The sequence below is a fragment of the Arvicanthis niloticus genome, chromosome 27 (assembly GCF_011762505.2).
Source record: "Arvicanthis niloticus isolate mArvNil1 chromosome 27, mArvNil1.pat.X, whole genome shotgun sequence".
Lineage (NCBI taxonomy): Eukaryota > Metazoa > Chordata > Mammalia > Rodentia > Muridae > Arvicanthis > Arvicanthis niloticus.
In genome coordinates this window covers 9,902,426-9,928,639 of record NC_133435.1, presented here as the reverse complement: position 1 = coordinate 9,928,639, position 26,214 = coordinate 9,902,426, and the positions used below count along the sequence as shown (strand labels likewise).

At 45.2% G+C, this 26,214-nt stretch overlaps 1 protein-coding gene across 4 annotated transcripts; it reads right to left on the bottom strand.

The window, feature by feature from the left end:
• Positions 1-3,037: 3,037 nt before the first annotated feature.
• Positions 3,038-25,957, bottom strand: LOC143439696 (baculoviral IAP repeat-containing protein 3). Of its 4 annotated transcripts, none has more exons than XM_076926125.1 (10): positions 25,802-25,933; positions 16,165-17,003; positions 12,321-13,265; positions 12,113-12,212; positions 10,494-10,572; positions 9,641-9,689; positions 6,337-6,579; positions 4,626-4,877; positions 4,027-4,068; positions 3,038-3,812 (listed from the first exon to the last, which is right to left on the bottom strand). In XM_076926125.1, the coding sequence occupies exons 3-10, from the start codon at positions 13,171-13,173 to the stop codon at positions 3,619-3,621; spliced, it is 1,812 nt and encodes a 603-aa protein (XP_076782240.1). In that variant the 5' UTR covers positions 13,174-13,265; positions 16,165-17,003; positions 25,802-25,933; the 3' UTR covers positions 3,038-3,618. The 4 variants fall into 4 exon arrangements, with proteins under 4 accessions (XP_076782240.1, XP_076782241.1, XP_076782239.1 ...); XM_076926126.1 differs by lacking the exon at positions 16,165-17,003 and adding an exon at positions 25,324-25,418 and having other exon boundaries at positions 25,802-25,902; XM_076926124.1 differs by lacking the exon at positions 16,165-17,003 and having other exon boundaries at positions 25,802-25,957.
• Between the last annotated feature and the right edge of the window lie 257 nt (positions 25,958-26,214).

The window sequence follows — 26,214 nt, the reverse complement described above, 5'->3', positions numbered from 1 at the left end:
TTCATGATACACTCACAGACCAGTTGGGTTTAGCTATGATCCAACAACCAACAAGATTAAACATGTCTTATGAATTGAACATAAATATTTGTCACAGGAGGCATAAAACCATGTCCAAAAATAATCCAGGGGACAAAATGCACCTGACATAAAAGGACCTCTGTTTTTCTTCCTGGAGCCTCTCTCACAGTTGCCCAAGGTATTGTTCACCACGGGTCATTCTTTTAACCTTGTTCCAACAGATTAGCCATTTAGAGCCGTCCCGATGTTTAATACCCAATAAAACTACACAATACAATACTACTACAAAACTACTATTGTAGTATAAAACTACAATAAAACGGTGGGCTTTAGAGACCACCGTTGCCCTTCCTGAGGCAGACAAGCATAATAAAGGTATCTTACCAACCTGGGGCTCCACTTGGCTTGAGCGACACATATACTACTACCAGAACAATATGTCTAGCAACCTGAGGCAAGCAAGGTACTTCCTCTTGGATCAGGCTACACAGATAGCTGCTTAAAACAACTGAAATGAGTTAGTTCTTTTTGCAACCTCTTGATAATGTCCATTTCTATTCAGCTATGCCCCAAAACAGGAGAAATGGGCCAATTGGCCTAGACTGGTTTTGGGTTGATGCTCAGTAAGGCACACTGTATCCTTTGAGTGAACTTACAGGGAAAATCCCCTATTTACTATCTTATGTTAGATGTTCATTTGATTAAAATCAGGTGCATCATGGGAAGGAACATGCAGTGAGAGAAGGCTTACATCATCCAATCCTGTCAGTCAAAATAGGGAACCCTCACCATGGCTTTTGCAACCAAGTTCCTTCTTCTGTTGAAACCCACAAAAGCCCCAATCAGTGGGGCCTTGAGCATTCACACTCACACTGCCCACTGCTACTTGACATTATTGCTTTGTGGCTATTTCATTCTCAATAAGATACTCAAAAATCTGCTGACTCCCAACCCAGACCCTGATCACCAGTACCACATTGAAGCCCTCCATCCTGCTGTTGTGCCGGGCATATAGACAGGAAAGACCCTGGTCTGACTTTCTTCTGAAACGTCTCCCGTCATAGTCATATTCCTGTCTGATAGGAATATTGTGGCTCCATGCTGTTTCTAAAAGGGCTTCTCCTATGAGGGACCACCTGTTTGGCATGCTATCTGTCCAGAATATCCAAATAAGACTCCTTGCATGCTTGGCCTCCGTCCTACTTTGCTCTCTGTTGCTGTAATAAAACAGTAACTAAAACTAACTTGGGTAAGAAAAGATTTAATTTGTGTACAGGTTACAGTTTATTATTCAGGGAAGCCAAAGCAGGAACCTGGAGACAGGAACTGAAGCAGAGACCATGAAGGAACACTGCTTAATTGACTTGCTTCCTAGGTTTGCTCAACCTGCTTTCTCAGACCATCCAGGACCATCTGCCTAGAGATAGCACCACCGCTATCAGGAGTGGGCTGGACCACTCCTACAGTAATTGGCCACTAAGAAAATGCTTTACAGGAGCTGGAGAAATGGTTCAGTGACTGAACCATTAAGGGCACTGACTGCTCTTTCAAAGGTCCTGAGTTCAATTCCCAGCAACCATATGGTGGCTCACAACCATCTGTAATGGGATCCAATGCCCTCTTCTGGTGTGTCTGATGACAGCTACAGTGTGCTCATATACATTAAATAAATAAATAAATAAATAAATAAATCTTTTCTTAAAAAATGCTTTACAGATGTGCCCATAGGCCAATCTGATGGAGGCCACATTTCTACTGAGAATCAATCTAACCAGGTGAGTCAACTTGACAACAGTCATGAGCTCATACTTCCTTTGATTAGCTCCCAAATCTTTGAACTTAAGGGTGGCCTTCAGGCAAGAGCTTGCTGCTCCGGCGTTATCAAGTTCTCTATTTCAAGATTCCTTTATGTAGAATAACTAGGGACTCTAGTCCCCTTCCACCATCCATGACAAACTCATGAGTGCCAGGGGAGTCATCATTACAAGAAACAACAGTGGCCAACTCAAGCCCAAAACCACCTGCTCACTCTGTGTGCATTTCCAGTGAAGAAAGCTGAAGTGGTTTGTATAGGAATGGCCCCCATAGACTCACATGTTTGAATGCTTGGCTCACAGGGAGTGACACTATTAGGAGGTATTGTTGTCATTCTGTCTAAACTCCACCTCTACAATTACCTGGCAACAGCCAGGTAGGCCACCACTATAAAAGGGGCTGCTTGCCCCCTCCTCTCTCGCTCTTGATCTCTTGCTTCTCCCTTCCCCTCTCCCCTTCCTTCTCTCTCCACATAGTCATGGCCATGGCTGACCTCTACTTCTCTACTTTCTCTCTCTCTGCCTCTCTCTGCCCCTACTACCTTCTTAACTCCCCTCCCCATGCCCTGAATAAACTCTATTCTCTACTATACGGTCCTGTGGCTGGTCCTTCAAGGGGAAAAGGATGCCTCAGCATGGGCCCGCTGAGACATCCCCTTCTCCCATACCTCACCACACACCCATAGAACATATTCTCTATATCTCTTTATCTTTTTATAAACGTATCAGGTGTGGCCTTGTTGGAGGAAGTGTGTAGGGGGTAGGCTTTGAGGCCTCCTAATGCTCAAAGACCATCCCCTGTAGAAGAGACAGTCTCCTGGTGGCCTTCTGAGCAAGATGCAGAACTCTCAGCTCCTTCATCCAGCACCAGCTGGATGCGGCCATGCTCCTGCCTTGATGATAATGGACTGAACCTCTGAACCTGTAAGTCAGCCCCAATTAAATATTTTCTTTATAAGAGTTACGTCTTCATGGTATCTCTTCACAGTAATAAAACCCTAACTGAGACCAAAGCATTGAACCAATTCCTGTAGATTAAATGTCACTTCAACTCCTGACTTTTATGGGGCTGCTGGAGATTCGAACTCAGATCGTCACATTTTTGTGCCAAGCACTTGCCAGTCACCATCTTGGGCCCATCATTTAAAAATTCTTTAAAGGATATTGTAGGAATTTGGGTGTGATTAATCTGCCCAGCATCAGTTTTTTAATAAACTGTAATTGCATTGCTTTATTAATTTTTCTTCACAAATTCTTTATAAAAAATTCCATATTTCTAAAATGTCATGCAATAAATAACAAAAATTTCTATGCATAAAACACATGGAAATCTGTGCTCCCCCTTCTTAAAGCAACTCGAGAAGATTCTAACTTCTGAACCATAAATGCCAACATTGTATATCTTCTCTGAGAATTTCAGGAGTGCAGGCAATCCCTACTTTTCAGGAACAAGAACAAAACCCTCTCTCATGGCATCTGAATTATGAACAGATATGCTTTAGATATAGGTAGTACGTAAATATGTTTACAGAAAATAGTTTTCTGAGTTGGGAATAAATAGCACTTTTAAGGAAACCAATTAAAATTATTATATAAGTAATCCATTCATTCTTGAGTTTAGACAAAGGTTTTTCTTTTTTCCCATGTTTTTCATTTTTCTATTTGTTTGTTTGGCAGTGTCTCATGTGGTCCAGGCTGGCCTCAAGTTCCTTATGGAGCTGGGAGTGACACTGAATTTCTGCTCCTCCTGGCTGGGGTCGCAGCCGTGGACCATCAGTCCTGTTCAGGAAAGAAATGTGCGCACTGTGCCCTTGATGGTCCCTCTGCAGATGGGACACTTCCTCAGAGAGGGAGCACAGTCCTTGCACACCACCAGATGGCCACATGGAATGAACACGATAGACACCTCTCGGTCCATACACACTTTACACGTTCTCTCTTCCTGGAGTTTCCGCAACTGTTCTTCCATCGGTAGAGCTGTGAAGAGGGGAAATTTGTATTTTAAACACAGCCTGACTTCAAGCTCTGATCTTCCCACCTCCAGTTTGTAAGCACTGGGCACACAGTATATGAAGTCATGTGAGGGAAGAGAAAAGGATTTTCAATGAAGAGCAAGTTGCTTTTCCTCTAGTGAAATCCCAAGAAAATAAAAACAATGACTTCTGCAGGTTTAAAGTCGTAGCACCATTACCTGCAATGTCACCTGTGGGAAGACTCCTAATGTCCTGTTGCACTGGAGGAGGGAAGGGGAAAGCATTAGTACGGGAATCAAGGCTGGTATTTACATTCTAAAAAATTTATTTATCTAGTATTAATGTTTATTTGAGACACAGAATTATTCTTTACCCAAGCTGGCATATGTGAGTGAGTGAGTGTGTGAGAGAGAGATACACACACACACACACACACACAGACACGTACACACATAAGAAGTAAATAAATAAGTTTGCTGTTGGACATGGTAATATATACCTACAATCACAACATCCAGGAGGCTGAAGCAGGAGAATTGTGAGTTCAATGCCAGCTTGGGTCATCAGATTTGTGTAGGCTTTTGGAGCAAGCATTTTACCTGCTGAGACATCTCACCAGCTCCCTGGACCCTCCCACCATACATAGCAGATTTTAAACACTTTACACTTTGGACAAAAAATTCAACAAAAGTCCTTAATTTTGTGCAATTAAAATGTATACTCTGGACTGAGTCCTTTTTGACAATCTCCAATTACTAATAAGACCCTCTTTGCAATTGACCTAGAAAGTTCCCTCAAATAATTTCCTAGCACTTACCAAATATATCTCTATATAACACAGGGTCGATTTCCTGAAGGGAGTTTCTGAACGAGGTCGCTGCGGTGTTTCCTTTCGCTAACACAGTATCAATCAGTGTTCTTGCTTGTAAGGTGTGCGGTTTCTGTTTCACAGCATTGTACTCCTGTTCAGTGATGGCCCCGGCACTTAGGAGGCAATCCAGGATTGGTGTCACACACGTCAAATGTTGAAAAAGCACCATTTTGTTCTTCCGGATTAATGCTAAATCATCTTTATGAAGAGAGAGAGAGAAACAGGCTCAAACTCAGCTCACAACTGCCTTCCATACCTACGTAATGCATGAATGAGATCGTATGCGTTTGTTTAAAGATCTCGTGTACTTCAGCTTGGTGGCCAATTCACCATGACATTAAACTTCTGATTTTTCTGCTGCTCTCCTCTGAGTGCCAGCTTTCCAGACAGATGGCCCCAGGCCCAGCTTATGAGGTGCTAGGAATCAAACCCAGGGCTTTGTGACTGCTCAGCAGTGGCTCTGCAAATCTAGCGATGTCCATAGCCTTGGGAGGCAGAGGCAGGCAGATTTCTGAGTTCGAGGCCAGCCTGGTCTACAGAGTGAGTTCCAGGACAGCCAGGGCTACACAGAGAAACCCTGTCTCGAAAAAACAAACAAACAAACAAAAAACTAATGATATGACTTTGATACTTGGGATCCAAAAGAATGTGGAAGGAGAGTTCTGACTCCGATAAGATGACCTCTGACCTCTATCTATCTGTCCTGGCATGGCAGCCCCCCAACCCCCACGTACACACTCACACACATACACCTTTTCAAAAATTAAGAATTTGGTAATAGTAGTATGTTGAAACCAACATCCTTAGTGCACAATTTGTGCTTTAAGAGGAAAACATAAAGGCTTATTAATTGAGAAGATATGTGCACACGTGCATAAAATAAAAAGGATGCATATAGTGTGATTGTTTTGGACTTTTAAAGCTTGGGGGGTTTTGTTGTTTTTCTTGCTGTTGTTTTGTTTTTGTTTTTAAGCTCCATGAGTAATTATATTCAAAGCCAAATATTCATCCTAAAAATTTAAGTTAAAAAAAAAAAAAAAGTTTGCAGGCTTGGAGAGATGGCTCAGTGGTTAAGAGCACTGACTGTTCTTCCAGAGGATCTGGGTTTAATTTTCAGCACCCACGTGGTAACTGACCACTTGACTGTAACACTAGTTCCAGGGAATCCATCGCCATCTTCTGGCCTCCATAATCATTCACAGACACATGCAAGCAAGAGGCCATACACATAAAGTAAAAACAAATAAATAAATCTAAAAAATGTTAACATTTGCTCAACATAAACATTTTTAAATTTAATAAGCACTTCTGATGTATTTCTAATAGTGTGTGTGTGTGTGTCTGTGTCTATGTGTGTACATGTGTTACAGCATGCATGTAGAGGACAGGAAAACCTGTGTGAGTCAAGCCAGCTCTCCCCTTCCATTACATGGGTTTTAGGGATCAAGCTATGGCGATTAGATTCAGCAGGAAGCGCCTTTACCTGCTGAGCTGACTCCCTAGTCCTCCACAATGCACTTTATAGGGAAGAATTTACCTTTGGAATTAGAATTTAAAATATGAAACATAAGAAAGGTCAGGCTGGGTGACTGGGCATCCTTTTAGAACTCTATGGGCGACAGCACATCTCTCCGGAGAAAGCCTTGTGATTCTGTACCTGACTCTTTCTCCTCCTCAGCAGTCTGTTCCATCTGCTCTTCTCTCATCTCGTCTTCTGCATCCAGTAAGCCTATCACGAGGTCACTGACTGTCCTGTAGTTCTCACCAGTGGCCAGGATCTGACGCTGAACCGTCTGTCTCACCAGGCTCCTACTGAAGCCCATTTCCAAGGCTGCTTTAACCACAGGCGTGCTCATCATGACGACATCTTCCGAACTTTCTCCAGGGCCGAAATGCATGACTGGAAGGAAAGGGGAATTTAACAGATATTCGCAGCGCCCATACACCTTTTTGTTGTGGTTGTTCTTTTAGGAATCCTTCTAGGCCAGTCTAGCCTCAAGCTTATGTGTAGCCCAGGCTGACCTCAAATTCATGCCAATTCTTCTGCCTGAGAAAAGTGCCAGGCACAAACCAACTTGCCGGGCTTCGTATACTTTTAAAGTAGAAAGTTACAGCACTATCCAAAACATAAAAACAAAAATTAAATAGGCACTACATGGTCTGCATTTTACCAACTTTAAAATAGCATACACTCAACCATTGAAGTAAGAATATAAAATACTATTGCCTTGAGATTCAAGTCTGTGATTAGCTCTACTCTAGAGAAGAGAGAACCAAATGCCAGGGATCATTCCACCAGAACCAGGGGCTTAATTCTCTATAATCAATAAACTAATGGGCTTTCTGTATCAAATATATATACATATATATATACATATATATGTATATATATATATATATATACATATATATGTGTGTGTATATATATATATATATATATATATATATATTTTTTTTTTTTTTTTTTTTGGTTTTTCGAGACAGGGTTTCTCTGTGTAGTCCTGGCTGTCCTGGAACTCACTCTGTAGACCAGGCTGGCCTCGAACTCAGAAATCCGCCTGCCTCTGCCTCCTGAGTGCTGGGATTAAAGGCGTGCGCCACCACCGCCCGGCTTCAAATATATATTTGTACATACTTGTTTCTTCAGTGTTAGCATTTATTGGTGTCTACAATGTTTTTATTGTGCTATATTCACATTCCACATACTTTGATATTTCTAGTTCTATTTCCTGCAAGTGGCGAGGTTTCATGCTTTAATTTATGGCTGGGTAATCTTCTTCCTTTATTTTTGCTTGTTTGTGAGGGATAAGGTCTCAGCATATAGACCAGGATCTTGCCTCAGTTTCCCAAATGCTGAGGTCACAGGTGTGCACAACACTACCTTCTCCATCCACCTGGCAGTGAGCACCTTGGCTCTCTCTATAACTTCACTATTGTGTTTTCACACTTCTAAAAGAAGCCACTGTTACCCCTCAGCCCAGCCACCCAAGTGTCCCAGAGTACCGCCCACCCCCCTTTCAGCTTACTCAACACTATAACCCAACACTTAAAATGCAAACTTAAAACGTATACTCCCCAAAATCAACACCATTACCTTCCAAAAAATTTTTCAAATCTAACTCTGGCTTACACGTTCTGATCAGACACTCTGCCTCACCTCTTGCTACTCCCAGGTCATAAGCAGCCTCAAGCACTTGCCCCTTGCATTCTGCCCGGGAACGTGTGAACTGATAGCTTTTGAGGCAGATAGATTCTGTCAGAGAGCTGGCCTCACATAATTTTGTGTCTGCCTGCAGCTCCCTCTTCTGGCTAGACAAAATCTTTGCTCTGTTCTTTGAATGTCCCTGTTCCACACTGCTCAGCCTCTGATACGGTCTTTGCCCAGACTATACTCTTCCATGTCAGTTAACTGATTGCTTTTGTTCTTGGGCCCTCTGCTAAGACAAGAATTTCCCCCAGAGAGCCTTCTCTTTCATTTTTAGTTTGTTTTATTTTATGGGTTCTTTTTGGGTTTTTAGTTTGTTTTTTGAGAAGGAGTGTGTGTGTTATGGCACATGGGTGCCTGTGCCATGACATGTGGGTACTCAGAGGACAACTTTCAGGAGTTAGTTTTCCCCATCCACCATGTGTGTCCAGGGGCTACAACTCTGGCTGAGCCATCTGCCTGCTCTGTTTTGTTCTTTTAAGACAAGGTCTCAGTAGGTTACCCAGGCTGGCCTGGAACTCACTGTATATAACCCAGGTTGTCTGGGAATGTATGACCCTGTGCCTTAACCCTCCAAGTGTTGAGATTGCAGGCCCTGTCCAGACAGATGCTGCTACATCTGGCTTCCAGAAAGCCTTTTCTAGTCCCCAGACTTAGACATTCGTCTCTTCACTTTCTCCTTCAATCCTGTTCTGTTATCCGAGCACACATGTGTCCCATAATGTCATTAGCTCATGAGAACAGAGTCACATGCTTATCTTGGTTTCTATTCTTTCCTTTGAACAACATCAACAACAAAAATCCACAATGAAAATGAATTGCATTAGGGTTGGAGAGATAACTCAATGGTTAAGAGCACTGACTGCTCTTCCAGAGGACCCAGGTTCAATTCCCAGCATTCGATGGCAGCTCACAATTGTCTGTAACTCCAGTTCCAGGGGACCTTACACCTTATACAAACATTCTTGCAGGCAGAACACCAGTGCATAAAATGAAAGTAAACAAATGATTAAAATGTACTGCACTGAACGCTAAAACATAGAGTCAAGGCACCTGTTCAAACGACTGCTCCATCTTCTCAGGCCTAAGTAACAAGTAAGTTCCATTAGCAATCTGAGCCTAGGGTTGAAAGGAGGGGAAACTCTGTATCCCATCCTCTCTTACAGACAGGAAGAGAATGCCAGCAACAGAAGGCACAGTGTATTTATTCCCACAACTGCTCAACAGGGTAAGGCTAGATGTATGTAGTTTGCTTAAAGTGTAGATGCTTACTGCCATGGGATGGAGCTAGGGAAAGAGATTATGATTGGCATGCCTGAGGTCCTATGTTCAATCCCCAGGACTACCGAAAACAACTATACATAGAGACACAGAGACATACATAGACACACTTACATACACTGATTAATCCATGAGGCCTGAAGAAGCATAAACTAGACATTTATGCTGTTTTTTAAATGTTCTCCAAGCAACTCTTGTTGCATATTGATGTTTGATAGACAGTAACAGGTGTCTTAATTATAAGTCACATTTCAATTATAAACTAGAAATCAACATGAATATTCGTTTCCTATGATGACCTTTCAATCGTTTTTATTTTTAGGTCAGGGTCTCACATAATTCAATAGGGCTTTGAGCACATAAGCCTTCCACTTCTGCTTTCCAAATACTGGATTACAACTGCACCCAGCTTCCCCTTCAACCTTAATACAAAAACGGATCACTTTAACGCAGGAATTATGATCATTATACATACTTGCTGCTTCTGCAGTCTCATCTTCCGGTGAGTCTGATGTCGACAACAGCTACAGGGAAAAAATACACATGTTAAAATATAAACTGCATCCTAGCACTGCACTGCAAATGACCAGCAGATCGGCTCCTGTTAACCTACCACTGCATGACTTTGTCGTCAACTGGACATGTTCTCAGTCAGAAGCAATATTTCATTTACATTCACTAGGGATTTGAATAAGGAGGCTTTAAACTAACAGCTTCCTATGGAGCGTATGCTCCAGTGAGCAAAGTCTGTCCTCACTGGGCAGGACAGGCTGGGTTTCCTGGGAGGCAGCATGTTAGCCCTGAATTTGCAAATCTCATGTTGCCTGGTCATCTACTGGGACAGAGTCCATGCCAGTCAGATCGGCTGGCCATTGCAAACACGTTTTTGAACCTCAGACAATGAAATAAGATCTCATTATCTGTGCCAAGGAGCAGCCAACAAATGTTTCTCAAATTATTTAAGAAAAGGTTGCACAGTAAAGTTGTTTTCCTCGCATTTATTACTTAACTTATTAATTTCAGAGGTTAATTTATTGTTGCAGCTGATTAGACAAGAGCTTAAAGAGAAATAGAACAAATGCCATCTTTCATGTGGCTAATATTTACAGATCGGTTTTCTCAAAGGAGAAGTTACCTTGCACACTTGAGGTTTGTGAAAAGAAAGGAGGGTGTGTTTTAAAAACAGCTTTCACTTTTTCACTGAAATGTTATTCCGATTTATTTTTACAAATACATTTTAAAAAATAATTTTGTGAACCAATAATTTAAAAAAAAATAAAAATAATTAAAAAAAAAAACAAAAACAAAAAACAAGGGAGGCCTCCCACCTGCTCAAGTAGATGAGGGTAACCGGCTTGAACCTGGCTGACAAACTCTTGGCCTTTGATTCTGATCAAATACTCACACCTAAAACATAAACATCAGGAAGCACTTAGTAAGACACCATTGCTCATCATCGGCTTTATAATGTGTAGCTCATGTTTTATGATTGACAATTTATCTTAATTTTTAAAAAACGAAACAAAACTGAATAACAAAGCCATGTCCAGATGCTCGTCTCACGTGGAAGCAGGGTAAGCAGCGGTGAAGGACGCTGGAGGTCAGAGTCTTAGCGATGGAAGGATAAAGAAGCCGCAGCTCAGCACACGCTGATTCTATGCGAATCGGTTTCCTTTTGAAGTTTTTTAGAAGACTTATTTTCTGCTTGTGTATATTGCTGTGTCTATGTGTGGTTTGCGTGTGTGAATTCAACGGAACTCACAGAAGCAAGCAGCAAGCATCTGGTCCTTCAGCAACCAAAATTACAGGCGGTTGTGAATGCCTGACACGGGTGCTAGGGACCAAGAAAGCAGCTGAGCCACTGAGCAGTGGCCACGAGGAGCCTCTCAGCTACCACCCTCCAGCCTCTCCTCAGAGCTCCTCACTGCTCTCCACTCTTCTAAACTTCTTAAAAATACCCTTAAGCAAATGTAGAAACAATGAGTCCCCTAAATAAGTCATCTGATGGTCTCCATGACAACTTTATGGGCTGCAAACATGCATAGGTACACTCTCAGGAAAGAATGTGACATTCCTTAGGACTCCTCTACTGATGAGGTTGACAATCCCTGAGGTAATACAGACACGTTACTAAATTTTAGTACAAAGTGAATCACGACAACATCAAAACAGGCTCACGGTTATCCCTGTGTATTCACAGTTGGGGCTGGCAAGATGGCTCAGCTAGCTAAAGTACTTTTCCACCAAGCCTAATAACCTGAGTTCAATCCCACAGGGTAAAAGGTGAGAACCAGCCCTCAAAAGTTGTCCTCTGCCAGGTGGTGGTGGCACCCACCTTTAATCCCAGCACTTGGGAGGCAGAGGCAGGCAGATTTCTGAGTTCGAGGCCAGCTTTGTCTACAGAGTGAGTTCCAAGACAGCCAGGTCTACACAGAGAAACCTTGTCTCAAAAAACAAACAAAACAAAACAAAACAAAACAAACAAACAAAAAAAATCCTCTGACCTCCACAGCACATACACAGAAAACAAAGAAATGTAAAAGAAAAAAAAAAAAAAAAAAAAAAAAAAACCACAATGTAAAGCACCTTAAAAAAATCAATGTGAATATTCTTTATACTCTTCACAGTGTTTAAAATCTGAAGTAATGGAGCTTGAGAGAAGAGTCAGCAAGTAAGAGCACTGGCTGTTCTTTCAGAGAACCCAGGTTTAATTCCCAGCTCCCACATGTTGACTCACAACCATCGAGCACTCCAATCACAGAGGCTTCAACGCCTTCTTCTGGCCTCAGCAGGCACTGCACACAAATGGTACACAGACACATATGCAGGCAAAACACTCACGCACATAAAAATGAAACCTTCGGGACTTAAGAGGCACACTTGCTATAAAGGAAGATAATGTATCTCATGAAAACCATAAAAGATGCAATAATTTCAACGCAGTTACCTTGGGAACCACTTGGCGTGTTCCACCCAGGGGTCATCTCCAGATTCCCAGCACCTCAGCCCACCATCACAGCAGAAGCACTTGACATCATCACTGTGTCCTAAAATAAGTTCATTTGAACCAAAACATATAAATATGTAACAGTTGCCCACTTGCGTGTATAATATAACACATGATGGATCTTTATAATTCTCAGATTGTTTCTTACCTGTATAATAAAAGCCCGCGCTTGCAAGTTCCTGGGGATGAACTAGAGCACTAGACGGCCAGGTAGAGAAGGTTCTAACACGGGCTGCGTGTGTCTGCATGCTCAGGTTAGAGACAGTGTATCTCGAAGCAGACTGACCCATATCTTTTAAGAATGGGCAGCTGGGGAAATGCCTCTGGTGCTCTGACATTGCATCATCCTTCCGTTCCCAGTTGCTCAGCTTCCCATCACATGCAAAGCAGGCCACTCTATCTCCAGGTCCTATGTAGTAGAAGCCTGCTTTGGCCAGCTCTGCTGGTGACAGAAAAGACAATGGCCACGTTTGATAGGTGAGTAATCTGGCCTTCTCTGTGTTCATTGCAAAGTGGTAGGGACTTGTGCTCAAAGCAAGACAATCTTGATTTGCTCTGAAGTTCACAGGCTCTGAGGGAAAGCTTGAGTATGAGCCACTGAAATAGCCAGTGCTCTCTGAATGAGCAAGGCTTGGAGACATGGCGCTTGTCGTTTTGGAAGGAAGAGAAGGCTTGGGAATAGCTTCCAAACTGTTGGCTGGATTCAGAGTCTGTACAAAGCTGCAGCTGGGATACAGCTTTCTGTGCTTCTCAATGGGACTGTCCCCTTGTTTCCAGTTGTCCAACATCAGGCCGCAGCAGAAGCACTTGACCTTGTCATTGACACCAGTGTAGTAAAAGCCGGCACGAGCCAGACTCCTTTCCGAGACAGGAACTCCAGCGGGGAAGGCTGAATATGTGGACAATCGATACAGCTCACATGAAAAATCGTACTTCAACTCAAAGGTGTCGGCACTCTTCATCAGCTTGGCCAGGAAGGCGCTGTCTTGAACCATGTTCATGATGAGACGACAGAGAGGGGAAGGGACCAGCCTTTCTCCGGGAAGGTAGCTTTGTGCATGGCTTTTGGTCAGTTTTACTTCTAGGCTGATACCTAAAATAAGAACAAACTCATTTTTTTTCTTTTATATATTTTGGGCTTTAGTAGGATGAAATTCTAAATTGTACCCCGATACATCTTAAAGCACAATTACACACAACCATACCTTTGTATAATCTTCATGCATATAATAAAAACTAGAGTCTACCTAATAGCCAATGTACGATTTTTTTTTTTTTTTTTTTTTTTTTTTTTTTGGTTTTTTTTTGAGACAGGGTTTCTCTGTGTAGCCCTGGCTGTCCTGGAACTCACTTTTGTAGACCAGGCTGGCCTCAAACTCAGAAATTCGCCTACCTCTGCCTCCCAAGTGCTGGGATTAAAGGTGTGCGCCACCACCCCTGGCGCCAATGTACGATTAAGGTAAAGCCCGTTCTAAAGCACAGTCCTTGGGGCCCCTGTGTGCCAGGCATCCTGAGGGACAAGTCTGCTTCGCTCTGCCACTGGGATGCACTAGTTACTCAAGCTGCACTAAAAACCCATGTTTCATATAGAATGAAAGCATGACTTAGTTTTAAAATAATAAATCTCTTTAAAGCTTTTTGTTTAGTTTTTGTTTCCTTTCAAAGGACCAAGATCAGAGTTATTCATTAATCCTCTACTCAGAACACCTTTGCTGCTCGTGTGGATAGCACTAGGGACTGAGCCCAGGGCCCTGGGTAAACAAAGCCTGTGCCTAACCACTGAGTTATCTTGCAAGGTTCAAACTTCTTTATTTGGGGGTGGTGGTCAGGACAGGGTTTCTCTGTATAGCCCTGGCTGTCTTAGAACCCACTCTGTAGACCAGGCTGGCCTTGAACTCATATATCTCCTGCCTCTGCCCCTGGAGTGCTGGGATTAAAGGCATGCTCACCACTGCCATCTTTAAGACTTAAAAACTTTTAGTTTTGGCCAGAAATTATCTCAAAGGGTATTTCCTGTGCCCATATTTATCAAAATAAAAGAAAAAGAAAAGCCCATTATCATCTAAGCAGCAGAGACCTCAGAATTAAGAATTTCTCATGTGAGATTTATTAACCATTAGCAAATCAGTTCTGTGCCGAGGCTTCAGGGTTTGCTGCCACTGGCTGGTATGACTTCCTGCTGTACACTGATATGGCAGATTCGCTACCAAGGACACCAACTCATCAGCTCCAGGTAACAGGAGAAACAGCACAGTTGTCACCAAGAGTCTCCCTCCCTCAGGAGGCATCATTGCATCTAACGTCACCGGCCCCTCCCGTACGGGTCCATGAGTCTCCAAAAATAACATCCCAGACTCAAATAGTATATAAAAGCAAAGAGTGTTTATTCTGCAGAAATCCAGCATGCAGGGGTCTACCATTCATCAAAATGGCAACCCTGAGGTGAGCTTGCAGGCTCCATTTAAGGCTGATTAGGGGAATTCCAGGGAGAGGTAGGTGACCCTCATCCTGATTGGTTGCTCTAACTCTAGGGGTATGGGTGTCTCTGGGATTGGCTAGTGTTTAGGAGACTTTCCAGAACTGTTGGTGACTATTTTTTGCCTCAGGCCAGATGGCTGGAGAGCTCCTGATTGGCTGGCCACAGGCTATAGCTTTTCTTGGAACTGGTTTGTTCAGTTCCGGGAAACAGAAACTTAGGCCTAGTCCCCCCACCCCCGAACTGGCATCTCACAGTCTGTCATGGGGTCAGTCTAGCTCAGTCCTCTCATTCCCCACTTGAGTAATAGCTTAACTTGAATCCTTAAGATGTTTCCATGGACTGGCTGGTACCGTCGCTTGAGAATCATCCGTTGGACTGTGGAAACTCATTCCTTGACAAACCTGACTAAAGCATTAATTATATAGAGTCCGTGAGTTAAGGCTACTAGTAAAAGGATGATAAGTCCAGCCAGGGCTGAAGCAAGGGTGGTAAAGAAAGGGGATCAGTTAACGAGACACTCATACCAACCTTGAGACTGTTCTCTTTCCATTTTTCTGTCATGCTATCTTTTTCTCAGGAGGCCATCGATTCTTCAACAACCCTGATATGCTCGTCATAAAAACAGTATTGTTACCCTAAGGCCAGACAGAGACCTATTTGCTGAAGGAACAGTAAATCCAAGCCTCTTCTATTTTATAGGACTACTTCTGCCAGGGAAGAGGACCCCATTAGGGCAGTAATGGATTTTTCTACCTCTTCCAGATCAGCATCTATAGCCATTTGCAGGGCCTTATCATTTTTATCCTGGAGCATCAAGGCTGAGGCACCTATGCCAGCAGGGCCAGCAGGGCCAGCCAACCCTAAGAGGGTGGATGCAGCTGCAGCTACTGTTTCTACCCGGTCCACTGGAGGAACCAACTGATTTTAGTCTATCCTCTCCTGACTAAGCCTAAATTGTCCCAGAACACAAACGTCCTCAGACACTTAAAACTAGGGCATGAATGCATGAGGTGAGCCCTGAGGCATAAGCGCAACAATGGGGGCAGCAGGTATCCGGCCATGGTGGGGGTTATGAAGAGGGAATATTCAGAGGGTACCCAAGTCCTTGTCCTGTTATTGATTTCAGGGTCAGCTTTCCTCTGCCTGACTTACCATCTACGTCAGTTACTACCTGTGCTCTGTGAATTATCCCCAGGGACTGCTAGTCCTTCATAAAAAGGGGGCTAAGTATCCAAGCATAACCAACAGTCTGGGTTAGATCTGTGCAGGAGTTAAGAACCTGGAAAGTGGATTTCAGTAACTGTAAGGTCCTGACCCAGGTTACAGGGTGGGACCTCTCTGGGCAAGGGTAGTGAGTTGGTTTTACTAACACCTTGTTGGTGCTTAAAGGGACCAGGGGTTTGCAAGAGGCCAAGTTGAAGCAGTTGGATGGTGAATAGAAGTCCTGGATCATAGCCAGAGATATAAAGTCTTAATCTCTATGTCTTACCCTCAGTCCAATCCACTTTCTTACCAGGATCTGTAAACTTAATGATAATGTTGTTGCATCGCCCCTTGGGGGTATGCAGATATTAAAGGGGGTTCAAAGCAAGGTCCACAAGTCTCTTTTCTAGGAGGCTGGGTATCCTTTCTTATGCAGGACCCAGCTCCGAGTTCTGTGTATCCCCAAACCAGGTCACAGCGATGAAATCATCTTTAATAGGAGACTTCCAGTTTATCCATCCAGTAGATTCACATTCTCATGCCACACAGAAAAAGGACTCTGGACCACCACATTTGGCCCACTGGTTCCAGTCTGAAAATGTCCTGGGCAGACATAAAAAGCCAGAGTCCGTCCGTGTACACCTCTGGGGCCCCAGGTGAGTTACAACCATAACCAGGGAAAGGCTGTTGATCTGAGGGGTCTCATCCCTCATCCACCAAGTCACAGAGGTCTTCATGAAGGTCAGGGAACCAAGTGTCCGAGGGAGCCAAGTGGATGTTAGAGGTGGCAACCTTACCCATTGCAGAATTATCTGCCAAGTTAGACTCAGGGGATAGTGGGGTTAGTGGTTGATGCAGCAAGCTGTAAACAGTAGGCAAGCAGGATTAGGAGTGTTGAAGTAGAAGATTTAATGGTTTGGTGGGATGTGGGGTTGCCTTCCATTGCTCTTAAAGTGAGTTGTCTGGAAGTCTCTCCTGATGGGACCTCAATTATTGGGTTCTCTCTCTACTGGCAGGCTTAATATGGGAGTGGTATATTCATGTCCGCATCTCATCCACATTCACAGCCGTTGACACAGTCAGGATCACAGTGTGAGGTCCTCAAAGTTCCAGAGTCTTGTGGTTTTTTCTTAATCCAGACTTCATCACCTGGTTCAAAGTAGGATTAGGGGGAGGAGCAGATTCATAAACCTGACAGATGGAAGGCCAAAGTTGTTTCTGGATTCTGTGGAGGGCCCCAAAGATTCCAAGAACTTATGTTGGTCATATTCTGCTAGAATATCAGACTAGAGGTTAGACAACATGCGAGGGGGCCTCCCATATAGGATCTCAAAGGGGGTGAGACCCAAGCTATAGGGGGTGTTTCTAGCCCTATATAAGGCATAAGGTAAGAGAGACACCCAGTCACCGCCAGTTTCAAGGGTTTATTTGGTCAAGGCCTCCTTCGGGATCTGATTCATGCTCTCTAGCTGTCCTGAGCTCTGGGGTTTGTATGCATAATGCGGCTTCCAATTGATCCTCAGAACCTGTGCTAGGGATTGAGTTACCTGAGAAACGAATGCTGGTCCATTGTCAGAGACAAGCAGGGTAGGCAATCTATACCTGGATATTATGTCTTCTAGAATCTTCTTTGTGACTACATTGGCAGCTTCCTTCTTTGTAGAGTAGGATTCTACCCATCCTGAAAAAGTATCTATAAAAACTAGCAGGTATTTATATCCCTATGTTCCTGGCTTTATTTCCCAATTGGCCTCTGGCTGTTGGTCTCTAGTTCTGGTTCCCAGAGTTCCTTGATTGAGGCCTGAGGGGTTCCCAAGTGTCCCAAGTCAAATATTTTATATTTTGCCTCTTGCAATGATTCCTTTAATTTTTGGAGACCCAGATGCAAGGCCTGATGGATTTGATGGATGAGTTGTTTAGCAAACTTCGTAGGTAAGATGGTGCAGACCTTGGCAATAAACAACCATCCATGTCTTCTGTAGATTTCCTAGCATTTGATCTGATCTTGTTTGTCCTCAGAAGTATATGTGGGGACAGCTGGGAGTACAGAGGGTGGCAAGGCTACCAGGATCTGAGCAGCGGAAGCCTCCCTGTGGCTGTGTCAGCTAGCCTGTTACCTCGGGCTATTTCTGATATCCCTTTTTGATGCTTATGGCAATGAATTATAGCCACCCTGACGGGAAGCCATAATACCTCCAATAAAGCAAGTATTTCTTCTTTATTTTTGATGGTTTTTCCTTCAACAGTCAGCAGTCCCTTCTCTTGGTATATGGACCCATACACACGAGCCATGACACAGGCATATCTACAGTCAGTGTAAATGCTAACTATGGTCCTCTTCACCAGTTTTAAAGCCTGGGTCAGAACTTTTAGTTCGGCTTTTTGGGGCTAAAGTTCCTGGCAGTAAAGCAGTTGCCCAAATAACAAAGTCAAAGTCCACCACTGCCCTCCCGCCTCCACCCCCACCCTCACAAACCTGGTTCTATCCTGGAGATGAAGCTGCTCCCTCCCATCTGGGAAGTAGATGTGCTCAGCATCCAGCCAGGCTATGTCAGTTGGGTGTGGCCTAATGTTTTGAACATGCCCCAGAACTATAGAGCAACCGTGCTGTATGTCTGAGGATGGGTCTAGCAGCGGGGTGGCTGGGTTTAGGGCAGATAGTGGATTATATCTTATACAGAGAGATTCAAAAGCAGTATTAGGAAGTGTACCAGTCTAGCATTGGATAGCCATTGGCTGGGTGGAATCTGGAGAATCCCCTCAATAGCGTGGGGGGTTGGTGATAACAAGTTCCTGCCCCATAGTTATCTTGTCAGCATCCGTGACCAGCAGAGTGGTGGCAGCTATAATCCAGAGACAGGCTGGCCATCTCCGAGACATCGAATCCAGCTTCTTAGATAAATAGGCCACAGGTCTTTTCCACGGAGACAAAGTTTGGATAAGCACCTCCTTTGCTAACCCTTTCCTTTTATCTACATACAGGTGGAAAGGTTTGTGAATGTCTGGGATGGCCAGGGCCAGGGCCTCCAATACAGCTTTTCTTAAGGTCTTAAAAGCCATGTCCATCTCACGGGTCCATTCTAATCTTCCTGACCCCTGGTGGCCTCATATAATGGCTTTGCAATCTCAGTGGCACCCAGAGTCTATAAAACGCAGTGAACCCCCAAAATTTCCATGCTTTCCTTCTGGTTGCTGGAAACAGGATGCTGAGGATGGTTTGCTTACAGGCATCTGACAGCATGCCTTGGCCCCCCTTGAGTATGTACCCCAGATAAGTGGCATCAAGTTGACAAAGCTGGGCCTTCTTAGCAGACACTCGGTAACCCAGTTGACTCAGCTCCTGTAGTAGGTCTGGTGTGGCCTCTAGGCATGTCTCCAGGTCAGGGGCTGCAATTAGGTCACCTACGTACTGGAGAAAGATTATTTGAGGGTGAGCCCCCCTGGTACTCACACAGGTCCTCATGCAGTGCCTCATCAAAGATTGTGGGTGAGTTCTTAAATCCTCGAGGCAGATGTGTCCAAGTCACTTGTCTTTTAAAGCCTCTCCCTAAATGTTACAAATAGAGGCTGGCTTTTGGGTGCCAGAGGCAAGATGGAGAAGGCATCCTTCAGGTCAAGCACAGTGTACATAAGTGTGCTTGGGAGGGGTTTGAAACTCTGGGGTGGATGTCTTCTACTTGTTTGTTTTCCTCCCTCAGATCCTACACAGGTCAGTAATCACAGGAATGAGGCTTCTGAACTGGAAGGAGAGGAGTGTTGCATGCTGATTGGCAAGGAATCAGAATCCCTGCTTCCCAGAGCCAGTCGATGTGAGATGTGATCCCTGCTCTGCTTCTCTGGGCATTGGATATTGCCTGATTCAGGCATAGTAGCCCCAGCTTTTAATTAGACTAGAACTGGGGCCCGATGTCGGGCAAGTCCCATTGGATTTTTTTTCTGCCCAGCCCTTGGGGACGTCTGCTAGGAACCTCTGGAGTAATGTGCTTGGAGAAAGGGCTGGCTGAGGGAACAATTTGTATTTCTCTTCTAGGGCCAAGGTCAGAACATGGATGGGGCCATTCTTACTCAGTACTTCCATTCCCTCTGGGCCAACATGGATCTGGGCTCCCATTTTGATGAGGAGGTCTCATCCAGCAGGGGGTATGGACATCCAGGAATGACCATAAATGAGTGGGTTACCTGCCCCTCTTCCAAGTCTACCCTTCTTCAGGTAGTCCATGGATAGGGTTTGGTGCCTGTTACCCTTTGCACCCATGCCCCTGTGTCCACCAGAAAGTCTATGGGCTTCCCTTCTCCTTTAGGGTTACCCAGGGCTCATGGAGGGGGTTGGGCCCTGATGCCCTCAGTCACTGAGTTCCTCCAACTCCAGAACCTTTGTATCCATTCTTGGGTTTTCCTTAGGGCATTCATTTTTCCAATGGCTTTTCTCTTTGCAATAGGCACATCAGTCCCACTGTAATGGAGGTTGGGTTTCTCCTTCAGTGGGGACTGGCTTACCTCTGCCCCTTCCTCAGGCCAGGTTTTTCAGCTGTCTTTCATCAGGGCAGCCCTGGTTTATGGCGGTAAGCAGCACTTTCACCAGTCCTCTGGCCTGATGATCCTCAGGGGTCTTTCTACTGTTGAAAACCTTCTCAGCTCTAGCCACTAATTCAGTTAGTTGCTTACAAAGCCATTCAGATGCTGAAGTTTCCAGCAGATGTTAGGAGCAGCATCTTGACAAAGGTCATGTTTATGGCAGATTGGTTCTCTCTGGCCTCTGGATCAGATGGAGTGTAGGTCCCGTAGGCCTCCAGCAATCTTTCCAGGATATTTCTTAGTGACTCATCTTTTCCCTGCACTATCTCACATACTTTGGACAAATTTGTGGGCCGTCTAGCACCCTCTCGGAGGTGCCTCATTAGAAACTGGCAGTAGACTGGGAGGCTCTTCTTACCTGCATCAGTGTTACAGGCCTGGCAGTAGACTGTGTGTCTCTTCTTACCTGTATCAGTGTTACAGTCCTATCTGCCCAAGTCAGAGGAAAGGCCACATCAGTACTGGCCTGAATCCAATGGGCAGCCCATTGGCTCCCAGAACCAACTTCCGGCCAGCTCCTACAATCTGCTCCCTCTCTTCAGTAGTGAAGAAGAACCTAGAGCAGTTGTTGGCAGCCATCCCAGGGGGTTGGTGACTCCAAGAGCTCTATCAGAGCAGATGGTTTTGAGACTTTAGGGTTCTGAACTTCCAATTGTCAAGATCATTAGCGGCAAAGGGAATAAGGGAAGAAGATATGTTCCCTGATCAGGTGGCGGTTTGGCCCCAGCTGTGGGGCTGACTCCATGTGAAATTGAGATTTTTCCTCTCCCTCTGCCTGCACCAGCAGGGACATCAGGAACAGAAACAGAAGGGAGGACAGAAATCCACCTCAGGGGCCAAAGAAGAAAGTAGAGCAGGTGCCTCAGGCCAAATGGCAGGGCAGCTCCTGATGGACCACCTCACAGGCAGTGGTTTTTCCTGGAAGTGGTTTGTTCCAATTCTGGGAAATAGAAATTTAAGCCTAGTCCCTCGAACTGGCATGTCAAAGCCTGTCATGGAGTCAATTTAGCTTGACCATCTCACTCCACAAGTTTATGAAAACTTGGTCATTCTATGAAATTTTCTCTCTGAATAAGCTGGCTCACTTAATGTAGCCACTGCCATTTTAATCCTTGCAGTGTATCAAAAAGACCTCCAGGGAAGACCTTTTAAACATCAATGGCCCCGTGTTTGGACAGTTATCAACTCTCATATCTGTCTTACTTCCTCTAAGTTTGTTACGCCTATCAGAACATTCTGTTCCTGTTTGTTCTCCGTGATTGCTGAAGGCTTGCAACATGTTGGCAACCTCCTCGGCAAACTTCTGTAATCCTGCAGAAGGATGACTACTAACTTCTTCTGGATAACCAGCACTCATCCTGGATCTTTCTTGAACACAGGCACTTTCTTTTTTTTTTTTTTTAAGATTTATTTATTTATTTATTTATTTAATGTATATGAATGCTCCATCTGCATGTATACCAGCATGCCAGAAGAGGGCATCAAATCCCATTACAGATGATCATAAGCCACCATGTGGTTGCTGGGAATGGAACTCAGGACCTCTGGAAGATCAGCCAGCGCTCTTAACCACTGAGCCATCTCTCCAGTACCTAGGCACTTTTTAAAAACACTGGTAGCCAGTGGGAGGTTGCTAGGGAACTTTCTGAAGGGTGCTCCACAACTGCCCCAGCCACAGAACTGCTTTCCCTTCCAGAAGTCAAATGCACAACCAAGTCATAGTAACCACCCCTCAGAGAACAAGACTACCTGCTTTGAATTAGCATTTTTAGACATTTTTGTCTGTTCCGGCACAAAACCACCTCCCCAAGATCAGACTAAGTCCCTTTTAAGGGTTTTAGGTCTCCATTTTGAGATGTTTTGGTTTATGGAAGAAACTGAGAAAAAGGTTAGTAATAGCAGAAGGGTTTGTGTCCTTTGTTAACCTGTTTAAAATAGAGAAATTAAAGTCACATAACGCAATGGCTTTTTTTTTTTTTCTTTCTCCCTCAACTCCCTCTCTTTGGAGCTAGGATTTCCCTATGTAATTGAACACAGCCTCAAACTCATAATCTTCCTGTCTCGTGTTCCCAAGAGCAAGAGATCATGCTAGGATCACAAGCAAGCACCACCATGACCTCTACCTTAAGATGAATTCTCCAAAATAGAGATTGGTATATATCGAGAAGCTATGCAAATTTCGGCTGGAGTTGGGGTTCAGCGGTGGGGGCACATGGTAGCACACCCAAGGCCCAGGCATGGTCGCCAGCATGGAGAGAATAGTGCTGCACTGGGTACCATGAGCCAAGAGATCTTACACGGAAGCAACAGAGTGGCAGACCAGACCGCATGCGCACATGCACAGCGCATGCGCACTCAGCAGGTGCTCTTAACCACTGGGCCATCTCTCTAGCCCCGCTTTTCTGAAATCTTTCAGTGATTTCTCAACAGTCCCAGTACTTCAGTTTATCCTTCTCATGCGCCTCTTTATGTTTTTTCGTGTTTGAGACAGATACTCATGCTATAGCACAGACTGGCCTCTGCAGCCCAAGTTGGCCTCAAACTCATAAAAACATGAGTTATTGAGTTCTGAGGTTACAGGAATGAGCCAGTAACTCAGCTTCTAATCATTTTCATTAGAGTTACTAATGCATAGTGATTATAAACAAATTAAACAAATTAGTGGATTTGCCTGTGACACACTCACACACACACACACACACACACACACACATTTCTTCAACCCTTTCCTGCCCCTCCCACCTTTCCACTGGTTAACAGCCCCTCTTTGGAGAAATGAAGGCACGCTTGTCTTTATACCTCTGCCTTTTATTTATTTATTTATTGCTTAACATGATTTCCTGTTTCATCTATTTCTTCAAATGATAACATTTTCTTTACAACTAAATAGTATTTCAATGCACACGCACACACACACACACACACACAAACACACACACACACTTTTCTTTGTCCTGTTAACAGACATCCAATTTGTCTCATATTGAATAGTGGTACAATAACCAGAGTGTGGTGATTTGAATAAGAATGGCCCTCATAGGCTCAGGCATCTATATGTCCAGTCCGCAGTTATGGGCTGTTTAAGAAGGAATCTGAGGTAAGTTCTTGTTGGAGAAGACGATGGGCTTTGAGGTTTCTAAAGCCCACACCAAGCCTAGTCTTTCTCTCCTCTCCCTTTCCCTCCCTCCCCCCTCATTCATTCCCTCCTCCTCCTCCTCTCCCTCTATCTTTGTATATGCTTGGCCATGGTGTCTGTTCACCGCAGCAAAACCCTAAGTAAGACATACTGCTCCAGCACCATGACTTCCTGCACACTGCCAGCTCCCCATCATGGTGATCATGAACTCTCCCCCTAAAACTGTAAGCAAGCCTCAGTTAAATGCCTTCCTTTATTGGCCATGGTGTCTCCTCTCAGTGCAGTGGCTAAGTCAGAGGTACTCAGGTACACTCCTCCACGTGCCTACCAAGAAGCAGTAGAGTCCTGTGGTAGTTGTTTTCAATTTTTCGAGGGGCCGTTCCACTGATTTCTGTAGAGGCTAGACTAGCTTAGGTCCCCAGCAACAGAGTCATTTGTTTTCTCCGCATCCCAAGCAGCGAAAATATCCCTCAGTCCCCTCCCAACCTCACTATTTCACTCAACTGGCTCCATTCCTCACTAGGCGAGACCCTCAGCCTGCCTTCCTCTGCCTGCCCTCCATTCACAAACCTATTGGCCACCTCTGAGAACAACTGCCCCTTCATGGACCTACTGCTCTGAAGGACTCCCCTTCACATTTCCTCAAACCCTGCAGGACCCCAGTCCCTCCACACAGTAATCATGTTGAAGGCTCTCTCTGCTTCGGAATGAACATTCTTCAAAATCCCCTCTTTCTACTCCAGCCACTCCTGAGTCTGGCCCTCCCTCCACAGCCTAGCCAGCAGAACATTTGTTTATAAACCACATCTCCACACAGACAGTCAGTGCATGGGCCAGCGCCCTTCAGTCTCCACACTCATAAAATCAAATTTGCTGGAAGCACTGGCATCTGCCACTGGGCCCACTTCCTCTTAGGCATGTCCGCATCCCTGCCCTTGTCCACATCAGTGTGTAGGAGCCCTCTTCCCTTTCCAGTGGTTCCTTATAGATGAGCTTGGCACCCCAGTTTCTTCTCTGCTTACTCTACCATGTCCAGTAGTCGCAGGGACTATTGGGTGTTCCCACCCTCTAGGGCAGTGAGCTGTGCCACCTCCTTGACCCCGCAGGATAAACGTGTCTTTCTCCCTCCACCTTGGTCCATATCTCCTTCAGAATAGGAAATATGCCTTAACGTCTGTAGTAGCCACAGCCACAGTGCCTAGGTGCTGTTGTGTGAGACATATAGCCCAAGCTGGCCTTAGACCTTCTGCCTCCACTTCCCAAGTGGAGGCCTGCACTACTAACCACAGCAAATCTTGTCATTGAAGAATTTCTTAGCACAGCTGCCTGAGCCCAGCATGTTCATGGCACCTCCGTTTATTAATTTCCCTTGTGACTGCTGACTTGGCCTCGTACAATTTACTCCCAGGCCTTGGAGTCACACATCACAGGATTTCAAGAGAGTCAGTCCCTTTTCCACCAAGAGTGTGCCAGTTGGGCAAGAAAGCCACCAAGTGGCCAGATACACCCCTAATCCCAATACCCCCCGGTGGCAGAGGTGGTTAGATGTCAGTGTTTCCAGCCTAGCCAGTGCTACATAGTGAGACCCAGAAAAACCACACGTGCCTCAGTTTCCTCGGTGCAAAATGGAGATAGTAATGGCACCTGCTTCTTACAACTGATGATCAGAACCTGGCAGGCCGGAGACAGAAACGACTCCAGCGATTTACCGATTAGATTAAGAGCACTGCTGAGAAATTTGAGTACAGTGACTCAGACCTGTAATCCCAGCACTGAAGGGGTTAAGGCAGGAGGATTTTTCCGGTTCAAAGCCAGTCTCAGCTATCGTATGAGATGGTCTCCGACACACTCCCCTATAAAAGAAAGAGTCCTACTGGTTTCTTGAGCTGATCACTAAGAAAACAATCGAGAGCTTCCCCCCAAGCTCATCCTTAGAAGCCTGGGTTCTCACTGTGTCAAGTCTCCCAGATGCCTCCCACAGCAGCCGGATTAAAGTGCCAACTCCTTGGCACTGACGCCTCACTCAGAAAGTTAAAGAGACCTGAAGCTCCAGCAAGCCGGGGAGGCGGGGATAGGCAGCCAGGGTCAATGGAGGAAGGAGCCTGCATGTCGCCCTCCCGCAGGACCACCGATGCACAAAAGCCGGTTTTGCAGGCCCTCGCTCGGATCCAGCCACCCTGGTGATCCTCGAGCCACCACGGGGACGCTGGCCCGCTCCCCACGCGCGCGTACTCACCGCAGCCCGACTCCTAGGCTCTGCACGCCAGCAATAACCTCTGATCTCCGGGGGTGGCACCCTCGCTTGGCCTGTTGGGTGTGGCTGAGTGTCGCGACACCTTTAAATTGTCCTCAGCTTGGCCTTAGCCACCGCCCCCACCCTGCCCCGCCCAGGGCTGCTCTAGCCTGCGGTGCTTTCCTCCAGGGCTCTGGGGAACTCCAGGGTGAAAACCACACGCACTTCCTCCTCACCCCTGGTGGCCACCCCGGCCGGGGGATTTCCGTAACCCTTCTGTGCGTGACTTCCTGGACCCAGATCCTCCTCGTGTCATTTACTGAAAGTTTTTACTTCAAGGCGCTCGGCTCTTACAAAACATTGAAAACAGATGCGCAGCCTGTGGGTTGCGCCTGAAGAGGCCTTCCTTCCCCGAC

Coding starts and splice junctions, on each gene's coding strand:
- LOC143439696 (XM_076926123.1), bottom strand. CDS start 15,201: ATGGAAAGAGAACAGTCTCAAG. Junction 9,690..10,493: donor ACCCTCATCTACTTGAGCAG/GTGGGAGGCCTC, acceptor TTTTCCCTGTAG/CTGTTGTCGACATCAGACTC. Junction 3,813..4,026: donor TCCCACAGGTGACATTGCAG/GTAATGGTGCTA, acceptor CCCTCTTCACAG/CTCTACCGATGGAAGAACAG.